Source organism: Benincasa hispida, chromosome 2 (assembly GCF_027475165.1).
Source record: "Benincasa hispida cultivar pf3 chromosome 2, pf3_genome.v1.1, whole genome shotgun sequence".
Lineage (NCBI taxonomy): Eukaryota > Viridiplantae > Streptophyta > Magnoliopsida > Cucurbitales > Cucurbitaceae > Benincasa > Benincasa hispida.
In genome coordinates, this window is record NC_143479.1 from 8930053 (window position 1) to 8944960 (window position 14908).

The following is a 14908-nucleotide window of genomic DNA, read 5'->3' on the forward strand; positions in this document are numbered from 1 at the left end:
TTGGATACCTGTGAGATTTCAAGAAGTACGATCCCTCGACGTTTAACGGATTCTTAAAAGACCCCACAAATGCATAATTGTGGTTGTCCACTGTTGAGGGGATCTTCCAGTACATGAGGTGTCCAGAGGAGCAGAAGCTGCAGTGTGCCGCTTTCGTTCTCATTGACAATGCCAAGCACTGATGGCGCTCGGCTGAGAGAATGATAGAAGCTGGTGGAGGCCAAGCCACTAGGATCAGTTCAAGGAGCGGTTTTATGAGAAGTACTTTTTTGCTCATGTGAGGTACAATAAGCAGGCTGAGTTCATGAACTTGAAGCAGGGAACCATGACAGTGGAAGAGTATGTAGAGGAGTTTGACAAATTGTCTTGTTTTACTCCTAACCTGATGTCTACCGAAGCAAAGAGTGTTGAGAGGTTTGTATAAGGACTCCGAGACGGGGTGCGAGGCATTGTGCAAGCCCTAGAGCCTCCCACCTACGTCGTAGCCTTCCGAGTGGCAGCACACGTGGGTTGTCTTTCAAGGATAGAGTTCCTGAAGTCCCTGACGGAGGAACCAGCCCCCGGCCAGAAGAGGAAGGTTGAGCAGAAAGCTCCGGGACCTCCGTAGAAGGTACAGAATACAAGCAGGTCAGTAGGGCATGCTCAACGACAGGCTACGACTTCATGAGGAGTTTAGAGGGAAAGGCCGGTATGCAAATCTTGTGGGAAGCGTCATTGGGGACGCTGTCTGATTGGTACAGGGACATGCTTTAGATGTAAGCAGTAGGGCATACGGCAGACCAATGCCCTAGTAGTGATTCCGGAAGTGTAGGGGGTCAATCCCCGAGTTCGCATCAGGGTAGTTCAAGCCGACATCATCAGCAGGGTCGGGTCTATGCCACCAGTCGTCGGGAAGCTGAGCACTCGGGAACAATGGTGACAGGTACACTCCCAATCTTGGGGCACTATGCCTTGACATTGTTTGACTAAGGTTCGTCCCACTCTTTCATTTCGTCGTTGTTTGTAAAGCATGCCATGTTAGTTTTGGAGCCTTTAGGCTATGTTTTGTCAGTGTCTACACCGTCAAGAGAAATTATGATAGCCAGTGAAAGGATAAAAGCATGTCAGTTAGAAATAGCAAACCGCACCCTTAATGTGACTATGATAGTATTAGATATGCGTGATTTCGTTGTAATTTTGGACATGGATTGGTTGGCTTCCAACCATGCTAGTATAGATTGTTCTCGTAAGGAGGTGAATTTTAACCCCCCTAGAGAAGCCAACTTTAAGTTCAAAGGGGTCAGGATAGTAGTTTTGCCTAAGGTGATTTCAGCAGTTAAGGCCAAGAGATTGATTAGCCAAGGTGTCTGGAGTATCTTAGCTAGCATAGTTGACACAAGGGAAACCGAGGTTGCACAAACCTCTGAACCAGTTGTGCGAGATTATCCCGATGTATTCCCGGAAGAACTCCCAGGATTGCCTCCACCAAGGGAGATTGATTTTATGATTGAACTAGAGCCAGAAACTATTCCTATATCTAAAGCTTCGTACAGAATGGCTCCAGCATAATTGAAAGAATTAAAGGTCCAATTGCAGGAACTGCTTGATAAAGGGTTCATATACCCAATGTTTCCCCGTGGGGTGCACCAGTATTGTTTGTGAAGAAAAAGGATGGGTCGTTACGTTTATGCATAGATTACAGGGAGTTGAATAAGGTGACCATTAAGAATAAGTACCCACTTCCTAGAATCGATGACCTATTTGACCAGCTACAGGGTGCTACCGTATTTTCCAAGATTGACCTACGGTCAGGTTACCATCAGCTGAGGATCAGGGATAATGATATTTTGAAGACTGCATTCCGATCCAGGTATGGGCATTAGGAGTTCATTGTAATGTCTTTTGGTCTGACCAATGCTCCAGCGATATTCATGGATTTGATGAACCGGTTGTTCAAGGACTTCCTAGACGCCTTTATAATCATTTTTATTGATGACATTTTGGTATACTTCAAGACAATGGCAGAGCATGAGGAACATCTTAGGAAGGTCCTAGGAACATTGCGGGAAAACAAACTGTATGCAAAGTTTTCTAAGTGCGAGTTCTGGCTACGGAAGGTGTCCTTCCTTGGGCACGTGGTGTCAAAGGACGGGGTTTCAGTGGATCCAGCTAAGATTGAAACCATTACCAATTGGCCCCGCCCTACGACGGTCAGTGAAGTGCGTAGTTTCCTAGTTTGGCTAGATACTATGGTAGGTTTGTTGAGAATTTCTCCAGTATGGCCATGCCATTGACCCAACTAACCAGGAAGGGAGCTTCGTTTGTTTTGAGCAAAGCGTGTGAGGACAGTTTTCAGGACCTCAAGCAGAGGTTGGTTTCAGCCTCGTTTCTCACCATACCAGACGGCTCCAGAAACTTCGTGATCTATAGTGATGCTTCTAAGAAGGGTTTGGGTTGTGTGCTTATGCAACATGGTAGGGTGGTCGCCTATGCCTCCCGCAAGTTGAAGAACCATGAGCGTAACTATCCTACCCACGACTTGGAATTGGCAGCAGTAGTGTTTGCCCTAAAGATCTGAAGACACTACTTATATGGGGAAAAGATCCAAGTGTTCACCGACCACAAGAGTCTGAAATACTTCTTCACCCAGAAAAAGTTAAACATGAGGCAGGACAGGTGGTTCGAGTTAGTAAAGAATTATGATTGCGAGATCCTCTACCACCCAGGTAAGGCGAATGTGGTAGTCGATGCCCTCAGTCGAAAGATATCTCATTCGACCGCCTTGATCACTAAGCAGGTTAAGTTGTGTAAAGACTTGGAACGAGCAGAGATTACGGTGGCAATGGGGGAAGTCACTTCGCAGCTAGCCCAGTTGACAATGCAACCAACCTTGAGGCAGCGGATTATCGATGCACAGCAGGGTGATCCCGACTTGGTTCAGAAGTGTTGTCAAGTAGGGTCAGGTCAGGAAAGTGAATTTTCTGTGTCAGTGGACAAGGGTCTTTTGTATCAGGGACGGTTGTGCGTCCTAGCAGATGATGGCTTGAAAGGGGAACTATTGGCAGAAGCTCATAACTCTTCATTATCGATGAACCCAGGTAGTACCAAAATGTACCAAGATGTGAAATGGTATTACTGATGGCCCAATATGAAAAGGGAGATAACTGAATATGTCAGTAGATGTTTAGTCTGTCAGCAGGTGAAGGCCCCGAGGCAGAAGATAGCAGGCTTGCTACAACCTTTGGATGTGCCAGAGTGGAAATGGGAGAGCGTGGCTATGGATTTTATTACAGGGTTGCCCAGGACAGCGAAGGGTTTCTCGGTGATTTAGGTTGTGATAGACAGACTCACCAAGGTGGCACATTTTATTATAGGAAAGCCTACATACGCAGTGAGTAAGTGGGCTCAGTTATACATGAAGGAGATAGTAAGGTTGCATGATGTGCCAGTGTTAATTGTGTCCGATAAGGACCCTCATTTCACCTCCAGTTTTTGGAAGAGCCTCCAGGCAGCTTTAAGGTCGCGGTTGAACTTCAGTACAGCGTTTCACCCCCAAATTGGTGGGCAAACAGAACGTTTAAATCAGACATTGGAGGACATGTTGTGCGCTTGTGCATTGGAATTCTCAATGAATTGGGACTTCTACTTACATTTGGCAGAGTTTGCTTATAATAACAGCTATCAGGCTACCATTGGTATGTTGCCGTTTGAAGCTCTTTATGGCAGAGGTTGCAGGTCTTCTGTTTGCTGGGGAGAGAATGGGGGGAGGAAACTGGTAAGGACTGAGTTAGTATAGTTGACGAATGAAGCCATGTAGAAAATTAGGGCCAGAATACTAGCAGCACAAAGTAGACAGAAAAGTTATGCGGATGTTAGGCGAAAAGATTTGAAGTTCGAAGCAGGTGACAAGGTGTTCCTGAAAGTGGTGTCGATGAAGGGTATCCTGAGATTCGGGAAGAAGGGTAAGCTAAGTCCGAATTTTGTAGAGCCATTCGAGATTTTGGAGCGGGTCGATTCTGTGGCTTACTGTTTGGCCTTGCCACCGTCCCTCCTCGCGGTTCATAATGTATTTCATGTCTCCATGTTGAGGAAGTATTTAACGGACCTGTCGCATATGGTGGACTTTGAGCCCTTGCAACTGAATTAAAACTTGAGTTACAAGGAGAAGCCCGTGCAAGTTGTGGCCAGGGAGGTGAAAATTTTGCGCAACAAGGAAGTGCCACTAGTGAAGGTTATGTGGCAGAACCATCAGTTTAAGGAAGTAACTTGGGAGCGAGAGGACGAGATGAGGGCACTGCATCCAGAGCTCTTCCAAGATTAGAACTTTCGAGGACGAAAGTTTATTAAAGGGGGGAAGAGTGTAACGTCCCAAAGTTTTTTTTTTTTTTTTTTTTTTTGTAAAAAAAGGGGGAAAATATTGGTTATTTTTAGGAAGAGGGAAGTAAGGTTTTAACAAGGCCTTGGGATGCGTGCAAAAAGACAAAAAAAGGCTTTCTTTTTTTCTCTTTTCCTTCTTCTTCCTCCAACCGCCCTCTGCTACTGTCGCCATTCTCCGTTGTCGACCGCAGCAGCTTTTTCGTCGGTCGTTTCTCCGTTTGTTGACAAGGTGCTTAGCCGATTCTTCTCCGTCCGCCGCTCGACCCAACGTAGATCACTCGTCCCAGTCGTGCAAGCTCCTCTTCCGCGCTGCCTAGTCGAAGCTCGACCTCTAACGCTAGCAGCTGCGCCTCCTCCGCCGCTCGGTCGTGGTCCTCCCAACATGATCATCCTCATCGTCAACCGCGCCGCCGTCAACCGTGGGTTTTCCAGCCGCGTTGGGTTTTTCCCTTCCTAGCGTTGTTCTCTGTCTGCCTTTGTCTTCAGCGCTGGTAGCGGTCGGTTCGCAGCAGTCCGATCGAGCGATCTGTTGGGGGTAAGTTCGTTTTCTTTGTTTTGTTGGCAGCCCATTGTCATTTGGGGATTCTTGGGCCTAAGCTAACGTTCACCTATGAATTTTGCAATTGGTTTCAGCAACGTGTGTCGGTGAAGGAAGTCCTCGAGCAGAGTAGGGTCTTGTTTTGGGACAGTGCGTTATCCTGAGGTAAGTGGTTTACTGCTGGTTGCCCTAGGATGTTGTTAGGCCTGCTAAGAAATTTTTATGTTATATGTGAAACTGTGATGAAATCTGCTATGGGTTTTGTGCTGAATTTGATGTCTTGAATTTGAAGTATTCTTTGTGAGATGGTTGGATGTAAAAATATGGGGATACTATGATAAGGTTGAAGCATGGATATAATGAATATAATGTGTTAAGGCCTGATGTTTGAGTACTGATGTATGAGTTATGAGTAGATTGTGAAACAGTTGATTGAAGTATGGATAACGGTGTTAAAGTTTGATGCTGAGTCATGGCCTTGATTGCATGCTTATGTTTAATTATGTACTGGATGTTTGTAAGTTCATGTCCATATGAGATTTTAGTGACTGTTAGTGTACCATTGGGCCATGCACATTGCATGTGTGAGCCTTCGGGCCCACACCCTATGCTTATGTACGATGTTCTTTTTGGGATCACCACTTGTATTTATGTCGTGACCTTTGTCACTACTTATGAAAGGGTGCCTTCGGGTTCACCCTTTATGCCTATGCCTATGCCTATGTTTATAATGCCCTTGTGCATTTTGGGTCCAATGGATAAATTAATAGATCACTGAATGGGCCCAGTAGTGGGCCGCTTACTGAGTATATTTTTATACTCACCCTTTTCTTTTCCTATTTTTCAGGTAAAAGTAATGACAGACTGGTGCATGACAAGAAAGATCCGTGACCTGGCCATTAGGACAATTTACTGCTTCCGCATATAGTATTATGTTTTGAAATATGGTTTAGAAGTTAGGCATCTTTCACTTTTATGCAAAATATATCAATTTTATTATTTGACTATTTAATTTCAATAATTTGTTTTTAGTAGGATTAGGGGTACCCCAACTAGTAAATTATTTTATTTTTATTTTGCTTTAGTTTATTTATTATTATTTAATTATGTTTTCCCATTTGTGCTCGTTTGAGCATTATTAAATAAAGTCTTGGCTCTTCAATTTGATGATTTAAAAGACATTATACGCCTATGTATGCATGAAGTAGCGTCCTAAAATGTTGTAGAAAACTAGGGTCGTTACATTTAATCTTTACGATCTTTTACTATATTGTTTTGCCACTAAAATTTTTCCAACATAATACTTTAATACAACCCCTGATCATTTTGAAAATATATTTACAGGAAAACATTAGTAAACATATTGATATATTATTCTTAATCATTAAAAGAAAATCAATAGCAAGTATTGAACTTTCTTTTTTCTTTTTTCTTTTTTCTTTTTTTTAAAAAAAGACGGTTGAAAATATAGACATTAGACCAGAAATCTTAGTAGATATAACATAATATAAAAAAAAATTACAAATATGACCAAATTTAAATAGTCTATCGGTGATAGACCATATTATTGATAATGGTCTATTAGTGATAGACCATATTATTGATAAGAGTCTATTAGTGATAGACCATATCACTGGTAAGATATCAATGATAGACTTCCATCGTTGATAGAGTCTCAAGTCTATCAGCGATAGACTTCTATCACTGATAGACTTGTCTATATTTGCTTATACAATTGGTTATTATTCCTAAAATTGCTACCAATTGTAATTGCCCAAAAAAAACTTTATTTTTTTATTTTTTACAAATGAACAAAGAAAACTAATATTTTAAATATATATATTTAAATGGGATAAAAACCAAGAACTATAATATATCTCCTCTCATCATCATTTTATTTGTACATTTTAATGTCATACAATGTTATATCATATCATATTGTTTTAAAAAAATATATATTGTTTTACGTGTTTGTTTTCTTAATTCAAGGATATGTAAGGAGGGATTTTTCAATGTGAGATTTGTTCAATTAGCGTAGACAAATACCCTTGATCAAAAGGTCAAAGGTTTGAATTCTCATCCTCACATATTGAATTATATATGTAAACAATATCTGCTCACAAATTCGAGAGGCCTAAGATGGATTCTTTTGTTTAGTATGAAAATTCAAACCTATCTGTAAATAAATGTGTAAAATTAATCGAGTTACACGACATATTATAAGTGGTCATTCTATTTTTGTCTTAACCTTTATTTTTATACACTCGGTTATTAGGTCATTTCAAATTAACACATAGATATAAATTTTTTAAAAAAATTATACATAAAATTCCGATTTTTCTTTTGGAAATTAGAAGTCAAATTTCAAACAACTGAATTTATAATTATGAAAATTAACAAATTAATTATGTTTTGTAAATTTCTCATATAAACTATGCTATTATTTTATCATATGCTTAATTTGAAGGTTTTGTCAGACTCTATCTCTCAAGAAAATTTAATTAACGAAATTATTCAATTGACAACAACGAAGTCTCTATGGGCGTGTTGATTTGAGCTGAGATTCGTTTCAGATCCCCAGCGCCAGTGATTCGATTCGCTTCTTCTTCCCGGAATTCTTATCCGGTCCACAGATTCCATACATGTTGCCTCGCAGGTCTTTCACATGGATTCTTCTGCTCTTCATCATCTTCTCCGCTCTCTTCAATCCTTCCAGCTCCAGCAACTACTGGACTGCCAAGAGAATGCGTATGAGGGAGAAAGTCCGCCGGATGTAAGACTCTTATCTTTACAATCTCCATTGCCGCTTTTAGCTTAATTGTGGTTGTTTCGTTTTTCCTTTCGGTCAATTGGATGCGATTCTGACTTTGTTATCGTTCTGCGGATCGGTAGTGTTGGTGGTATAGGAGATAATTTGTTCAATTCTAGGAAAATTGTAATTATAAAGTCTGATTTTGTCCTGTCTGTAGAATTTTCGTTTTTTGTTTAGTTTGTTATGATTATGACTATCGTTTCTCTGAGGCCGATCAATGTTATCTGCGTTTAGTCTTTTTTTTTTTTTTCTTGAACTTGGACGCAGTACAGTGACGTTACTGTTGGGAGGGGGAAAGGAGGCGAAATGAGCTCATATGTTCTGTTTGAATTGTTGTTTGGATCAAGTTTTGGCTCTTCGAAATATCTAACGCAATAAAATATAGAAGTTTTAATTGAAGCAAAATCATTTTCGGATACAGTTTCGTAAGCTGGAGGATTCCATTAGAAAGTTGTTTGTGTGTTTTCATATCATAGTTCTATAACAAATTGTTATATTGTACGCTCTTTCTATAGGAGACTTATTTCTGAAATAGCATAAGGTGAATTACGACCAAACTTTGGTTTTCTGAATTCGAACATGTATGTATATTCACAATATGTTGATATGATTTTTTTTCTTGAGGATACTTTAAGTTGAAATTAGTTGTGATGCATTCATTGTTTAATTATCTGTAATATTTATTGACCCTTCCATTTAATATATGTGTATATATATATATATATTAGTCTGAAATTACTTTAACCAAGCCAAGCTTACATCAACATAGAAAATTCTTAGGTTCAGTTTTGTTTTCAAAAGAGCAGGTTACATAAGTCCCTGAGTTTTATCTACTTCTCCTGTGGGAAAAACCACAGTAATATGAGACCAAATGCCTACTGCCTTGATCTTATTCAGTCTAGGTCTTCAGGAAAAATTGTGACTAAATTTGTTGAACTTCTATCTGAGCGACGACATTAAGTGCATTATTTTGACCTCTCGTTACAGTGTCTTAACACTTATTCTTGGTGAGTAGATAATCTTATTTTAGTATGCAACATTGTTCTTGCATAATTTTTGTGATTTTAGCTTAGATGATCCCCGCATTAACTAGCTCGTGTAGTGTCTAACAGTTGGCTTATTTTTCTATGCTTTTAGGTTCTACCACGCGTATGACAACTACATGACATATGCATTTCCAGTAAGTGTTCTTGGTTACAGATTCATGTGCTCTGAATCTCTGACCATGTAGAAACCTATTGACTGGCCTATTTCTTTTAGAACGATGAGCTAAAACCTCTTACGAAGACCTTCACCAACTCCCTCAGTGAGCTTGGTAATCTTAAGGTAATCACTATAATGTTAATATGGCTGTAGAATGGTGATTGGTTGCAGGGGAATGCATTAACTGTTATTCTTCCAATTTCAGCTGGAACACCTACCACAAAATTATAACGGGTCCGCTCTTACACTAATTGAATCATTGTCTAGGTATAAATTCATATATTGCCTGAGTTTATGGTACTTTAGTTATCAGTTTCATAATTTATGACATTTTCCTTCAGTCTTGTAATTCTAGGTAACAACACTGAATTTCAAAAGGCGGTGCTTTGGCTTTCTGAAAATTTGCATTTTGATGTTGATGCACGGATAAATCTCTTTGAGGTACCCAAGTTCTTAGATATCCCCAGTTCCCAATAAGATGGATGTGGTTGGCTTGCATCTCTAGAGTCCAAATGCATGTTATGCTAAGAAAGAGCTAAAATATTGTGAATGAAGGAGCAATATATGCCTTTTTATTCTTTACCACAATTTTGTAGTGCAACATAAGAGTTCTTGGAGGACTTGTTTCTGCCCATGTTCTTGCAACTGATTCCACAAACCGATTGGCTAGACAGAATTATAAGAATCAACTACTAGTTTTGGCTGAAGACTTAGGGAACCGCTTTCTACCTGCATTTAATACCCCCACAGGGTTGCCATATGCGTGGATTAACCTCAAGGTATTACATATCATCTGCTTACGTCCAAGTTTTATAGATTATAAATATCATGATATATCATGCTATATGATCTTCAGGGGATTTTGCATTCACTGGCCCCTGTTTTCTTTTATCAAGCTAATCTTGCGGTTGTTGAGAAACTGAGATATGCCTCTGATGCTTGATTAAGTTGTTTCTGTTTGCATATTGAACAATATTCTTGGTATGGGTTCCTAAATGATCATAACAAGAATGCGTGAATCTCCATAGGTGTACTGAAGAAATTTTGCATCCAGCAAGCCAGATCTTACTTTGCTTTATTCCTTTTTTTCTAGTATTTTTTTTTCTTGGATTATGGTGGGGTGGGGGTGTCAAATGTTCTAAAATTGATCTCAAATTTGGGCTATGTGAATGATGTTCTTGATGCACCTTTATGCTCACAGTAATGGTGCGGATAGGAGTTTCATAGATATTTTTAGAAGATTTCTTTTCAGTTTTAGAATATATGAATTTGGTTTTTTGGGTCATGTTTTCCTTTTCTTCCTCTAAAGAGGAATGTATGACTCTGCATCAATCCAAAATTCTGTGGGCAGCATGGAGTAATGGAGGATGAGACCACTGAAACAAGTACTTCCGGGTGTGGTGAGGTCTTATCTTTTATGGTTAAGTATACGTGAAGATCTATGGTCTGAATTGGATCAACTTTTATCTGGATATAGGTTCTCTAATTCTTGAAATGGGAGCATTATCACGATTGACGGGTGACCCCAGGTTTGAATATGCTGCTTTGCATGCTCTTCGTAAGTTGTGGAGCTTGCGCAGTTCACTGAATTTACTTGGAACTACCTTGGATGTGGAAACAGGTGAATGGATTGAGTTCTCATCTGGAATTGGAGCTGGTAAGTCATCTCTGTTGCTGACAATACAGACTTTACATGTTTATGTAGATATTAGCATATCTTCATTATTACTGATTTTTTTTTTTCCTTCTATAATTGTCACCCATCTCTTATTGGGTGCTTCCATACTCTTGTAGTATTAACCCAACGTCCATCAGGAAGAAAACCTGTTTTATGCACTTGAGCTTGCTGGGTTAGAATTACATAATTACATCTTGGAAGAGTAAAATCCGTAATTCTGATGTTAGATTCTTGTGGTTTCTTCAAGGGGTTGATTCATTCTATGAGTATCTATTTAAGGCTCACGTCCTTTTTGGAAAAGAAGAATTCTGGAGAATGTTCCACACTGCTTACCTTGCTGTGCAGAAATATTTCAGACATGGTCCATGGTAGTGTGTACACTATTTTGATGAATATTCAAATACAAACACATTTTCTTAAATTATAGAAAGCTGTATTCATTTTTAACCGTTTCAATACTATAACAAATAGTAATTTTCAATGCACACCAATTTTTTCCTCCAAATATTTTTTAACCATGACAAGTAAAAAATTTTCTTTAAAATATTCTTTAAGAACAAACATTCTTATTAAAAAAAAATCTTTAAGAACAAACATTTTAGATAATTACAGCCCCTATCCTCCGCATAGTCCCTTCTGAAAGGGTAATATACAAAAATTTATTATCTTAATTTGGGTAGCCTACTTGAAATTATTTGGTAATGTAGGTATCATGAAGCCGATATGAGGACGGGGAGAGCAACCTACTGGCAGCTTACAAGCCTTCAAGCATTTTGGCCTGGCCTACAGGCTAGTTGCTATAATCTTTTAAGTTTTAGTAGATGACAATTTACTCAAATATGACTGTTTGTTCTTGACAACTGTTAGTAGGTTCTTGTTGGGGATATTCCGGCAGCTAATTCATCACATCGTGAGTTCTTTTATGTATGGGAGAAATATGGAGTTCTTCCGGAAAGGTATGCTGCTTGCAAATCTGTCTATTTAAACTATCCCATGATTTTACCAGAACACAGAGTTTTTGCTGTTCTATCTTATTTTCTTTTGTTTATTTTCTTGTCCCAGTATTGGAGTTAATGTATTTTCCATGTCATGTGGGATTTAAAATTGTTCAGGTATTTACTTGACCACCAAATGCTGCATCCTACAGAAAAGTATTATCCTCTCCGTCCAGAATTGGCAGAGTCAACTTTTTACTTATATCAAGCAACCAAAGGTTCTATTTTTCAAAAAAAACTTTCATGTTCGATATTATGATTATTTCATTTCATGTTGACTAGAAATTTGAAGCTCTGCTGTATCATAGTATTCTTGGAATGCTATTTTTCTCGTCTTTTTCCAACTATTAATCATAAAGCTCAACTCATCCTTACACTTTGGGACAGTAGATATTTCAACAATTTATGGTGGTCAAACTACTTGTGTTCTTGTTACATAGAATTTCTCAAGTATCCACATTGCTTCTTGGCCAAATTGGCAGATTGATTATTAAACTTGACACTTGGATTCTTTCCGTTGCGCTGTCTAATTGGTTCTGTATTATGGTCTATCTCCTTATGTGCTTCTGGCATTCTTTCCATCCCATTCCTCAATAAACCATTGCGTTTGGCATTGTAGATCCATGGTACTTTGAAGTGGGTGAATCAATCATGAAGTCTCTTATTTTATACACTAAAGTTGAAGGAGGATTTGCAAGTGTTAGAGATGTTACAACTATGCAGTTGGAAGATCATCAACATAGTTTTTTCCTCTCTGAAACGTATGGACTTTCTTTCTCTCTCTCTCTCTCTCTCCCCGAATTCTGGTATCTAGAAAACCAGCTTGGTCATCACACTAAAATGAGTCTCATTCTTTATATAGGTGCAAGTATTTATATCTTTTATTTGACGACTCATTTCTGGTCGGTCAAAATTACATTTTCACCACCGAGGGTCACCCCCTGCCAGTTCTAAGTTCTTGGCACGAACAACTTCCAGAGGTGTATGGCCTGACTAACGGGACATCTATCAAGGTATTTCTCTCACTGGCCAAGTCTTGATATTTATTTACCCTTCCATGTTAGTTAGCCACTGTTTAAAATATGTCCAATAGAGTGGAAAAATTTAATGATGAGCAAATTTGAAGAAATATTTAAAAATCTTAAACCCTGTTTATAACTATTTGAATTTTTAAAACTTAGCTACTTCCTCACAATTTTTTTTGGTCAAGGTTTTCATATTTCTTAAGTAGCCATTTGTATTCTTAACCAAATTTCAATAGCAAAAGTAAGTTTTTAATAACTACTTTTCTTAGTTTCCAAAACTTGTGTTTGATTTTGAAAACATTATTAAAAAATAGATAACAAAACAAATAAACCAAATAAGTAGAAGTATTATTTGTAAGCTTACTTTTCAAAAACAAAATATTAAATGGTTATCGAACGGAACCTTAGTTATACATATATATTTGAATCTACTACAAATTAAGGACAATATTGCTTCCTCCTTTGTTCTTGGATATATTCTTGAGTTCACCGATTTTGAATTTACTAAAGCATTTTGGCTTCATTTGCTACTTGAGTTCACTTGTTCTTTTACACAAGTAGTACTGTGCAATCTCCTATATCTTTTAGGCTTAAAGTGTGAGATGAATCGGTGGGGATAAAGTGCATTTGATTTCTGCAGGGTGAAAATTCATCAAGAAGGTTGAGTGCAATGTCTCTACAAGTCTGCCCAGCCACCTCACTGAACACAGCAGGAGATGGTAGCCAACAAATAGAGAGCGCTTGCCATATCCTTGATGCTCGAGCGGATCACAAGTGTTTCAGCGATGAAGAATGTGGAGTCGATTCAACTACTTGCAGAAGGCGATCGTGTAGCTCATCTGGTTATTGTGGTCAGTGGTTGTACTTTTAACATAGAAGGTAACTATTTTCAATAACGCTTCAAACTTTGGTTCCCCTTCCACCAATTGATGAGGTCGAGCCAAAATGAACTTTGTAAGAAATTGCTTAGTCGATAGGAGAAATTATTTTTCATCCACAAAAAGAATGTAGATGTCATTCATTTTCTCATAGTTGTTAGATGCAGGATAGTCTAAAAATATTCTCTCCCAAAACGTCCAATGTCAATTTTTTGAGCTAAAAAGTTTGATTTTTAGAGGGAGTCTATGGAAAATCATGTTGATTTGACTCCTATAAAATGACTTCTAGGATTTGTTTGTTTGAAGGGTTGGGCAAGCTTGAAATACGTAGATATTCTAAATCAAACCCGTGCTTGGAGTAATGTTTAGAAAAACCTTGGCTCCCTAAACCTTCTTCCGTGGGTTAGAATAATAAACATTATTTTCAATAACATGGTTTCCTCCTTTTTTAAAAAAAGAAAAATATTTAAAATGTAGCCCTTGTTTGCATAATTGAAGTGAGTGAAACATATGGTTTTGTGAAGAAGCGTTTTTGTTGTTGGGTTCAAGTTCAAGATGGTCCATGCAATTTGGCCTTTTAGAGCCGGGGGGTAATTGTGTCATTCCAAGTCCAAGGCCGTGGCAGTGATGTCAGATTGAAAGTACAAAGGAAGATTCGTGGAAATGGGGCTATCAACTTGAGCTCAGATTCACGCTGCTATTTTTTACTTTTTTGCCCCCAAAGTACTATTTGTTGATTATTATTATTTATTACGTTGCTCTCACCCTTTGACTAATGGTATTGGTAATATTTATTCAAATGCGCAGACCTTATTATAATAATCCAGGGCAATGTAACATTCGTATTGAGGAAAAAAAATATTAAAAATGTTTTTAAGATAAAAGTGTTTAACTAGTGCTTTTTTCTTTTTTAATACACACTTAAAAGTCTACTTTTGAAAAGCTCATTATGGAGTTGAATTCAAATAAGTGGTACAACTTTATTTAACTTTGAGATATTAAATTGGACAATCCAATCAAATTGGATGTCACACACGTAACATATGTGGCAAAATATAATTTGTTACCTAAGATACCCAATGTTCACTTTTTAAAAAAAAATAAAAAAAAATAACATACCCATGTTAAAGATTTCCAAAACTTCTATTTTTGGAAAAAAAAATAAGAATAAAAATAAAAACTAAAATTTATCATTAATTCTCCAACTTTACAATACATTGTGTGCTACAATTATTTGAATGGGCTATCAGACAATATGATGGAGAGTGCAAATAATTAAATCGAATGGAAGTGAATCTTCTAATAAAACTACGTTAGTTGTATAATATTAAACATATAAAAGAGGAATAATGGAAGATATTTAATGTAGTAAAAAACATATTTTAAATATGCTCTAAAAAGTTAGCATAGCTTAAAAGTTAAA

At 38.0% G+C, this 14908-nt stretch overlaps 1 protein-coding gene and 1 long non-coding RNA gene across 2 annotated transcripts; both read left to right on the forward strand.

Moving 5' to 3' along the window:
• Positions 1 to 4430: 4430 nt before the first annotated feature.
• Positions 4431 to 6080, forward strand: LOC120071882 (uncharacterized). The gene is made up of 3 exons (XR_005480363.2): positions 4431 to 4891; positions 4990 to 5059; positions 5742 to 6080. It is a non-coding gene; the product is annotated as an uncharacterized LOC120071882 (long non-coding RNA).
• A 1248-nt stretch (positions 6081 to 7328) lies between these two features.
• LOC120071297 (Glycosyl hydrolase family 47 protein) lies at positions 7329 to 13610 on the forward strand. Its single transcript, XM_039023490.2, has 15 exons — positions 7329 to 7667; positions 8844 to 8886; positions 8967 to 9032; positions 9115 to 9176; positions 9251 to 9350; positions 9506 to 9688; positions 10261 to 10309; positions 10387 to 10566; positions 10835 to 10955; positions 11295 to 11376; positions 11458 to 11543; positions 11700 to 11800; positions 12202 to 12343; positions 12445 to 12595; positions 13248 to 13610. Exons 1-15 carry the CDS (start codon positions 7537 to 7539, stop codon positions 13476 to 13478), a joined length of 1728 nt encoding a protein of 575 aa, XP_038879418.1. The 5' UTR covers positions 7329 to 7536; the 3' UTR covers positions 13479 to 13610.
• The last annotated feature ends 1298 nt before the right edge of the window (positions 13611 to 14908 follow it).

Coding starts and splice junctions, on each gene's coding strand:
- LOC120071297 (XM_039023490.2), top strand. CDS start 7,537: ATGTTGCCTCGCAGGTCTTTCACATGGATTCTTCTGCTCTTCATCATC. Junction 9,177..9,250: donor CTAATTGAATCATTGTCTAG/GTATAAATTCAT, acceptor ATTTTCCTTCAG/TCTTGTAATTCTAGGTAACA. Junction 9,351..9,505: donor CACGGATAAATCTCTTTGAG/GTACCCAAGTTC, acceptor ACAATTTTGTAG/TGCAACATAAGAGTTCTTGG.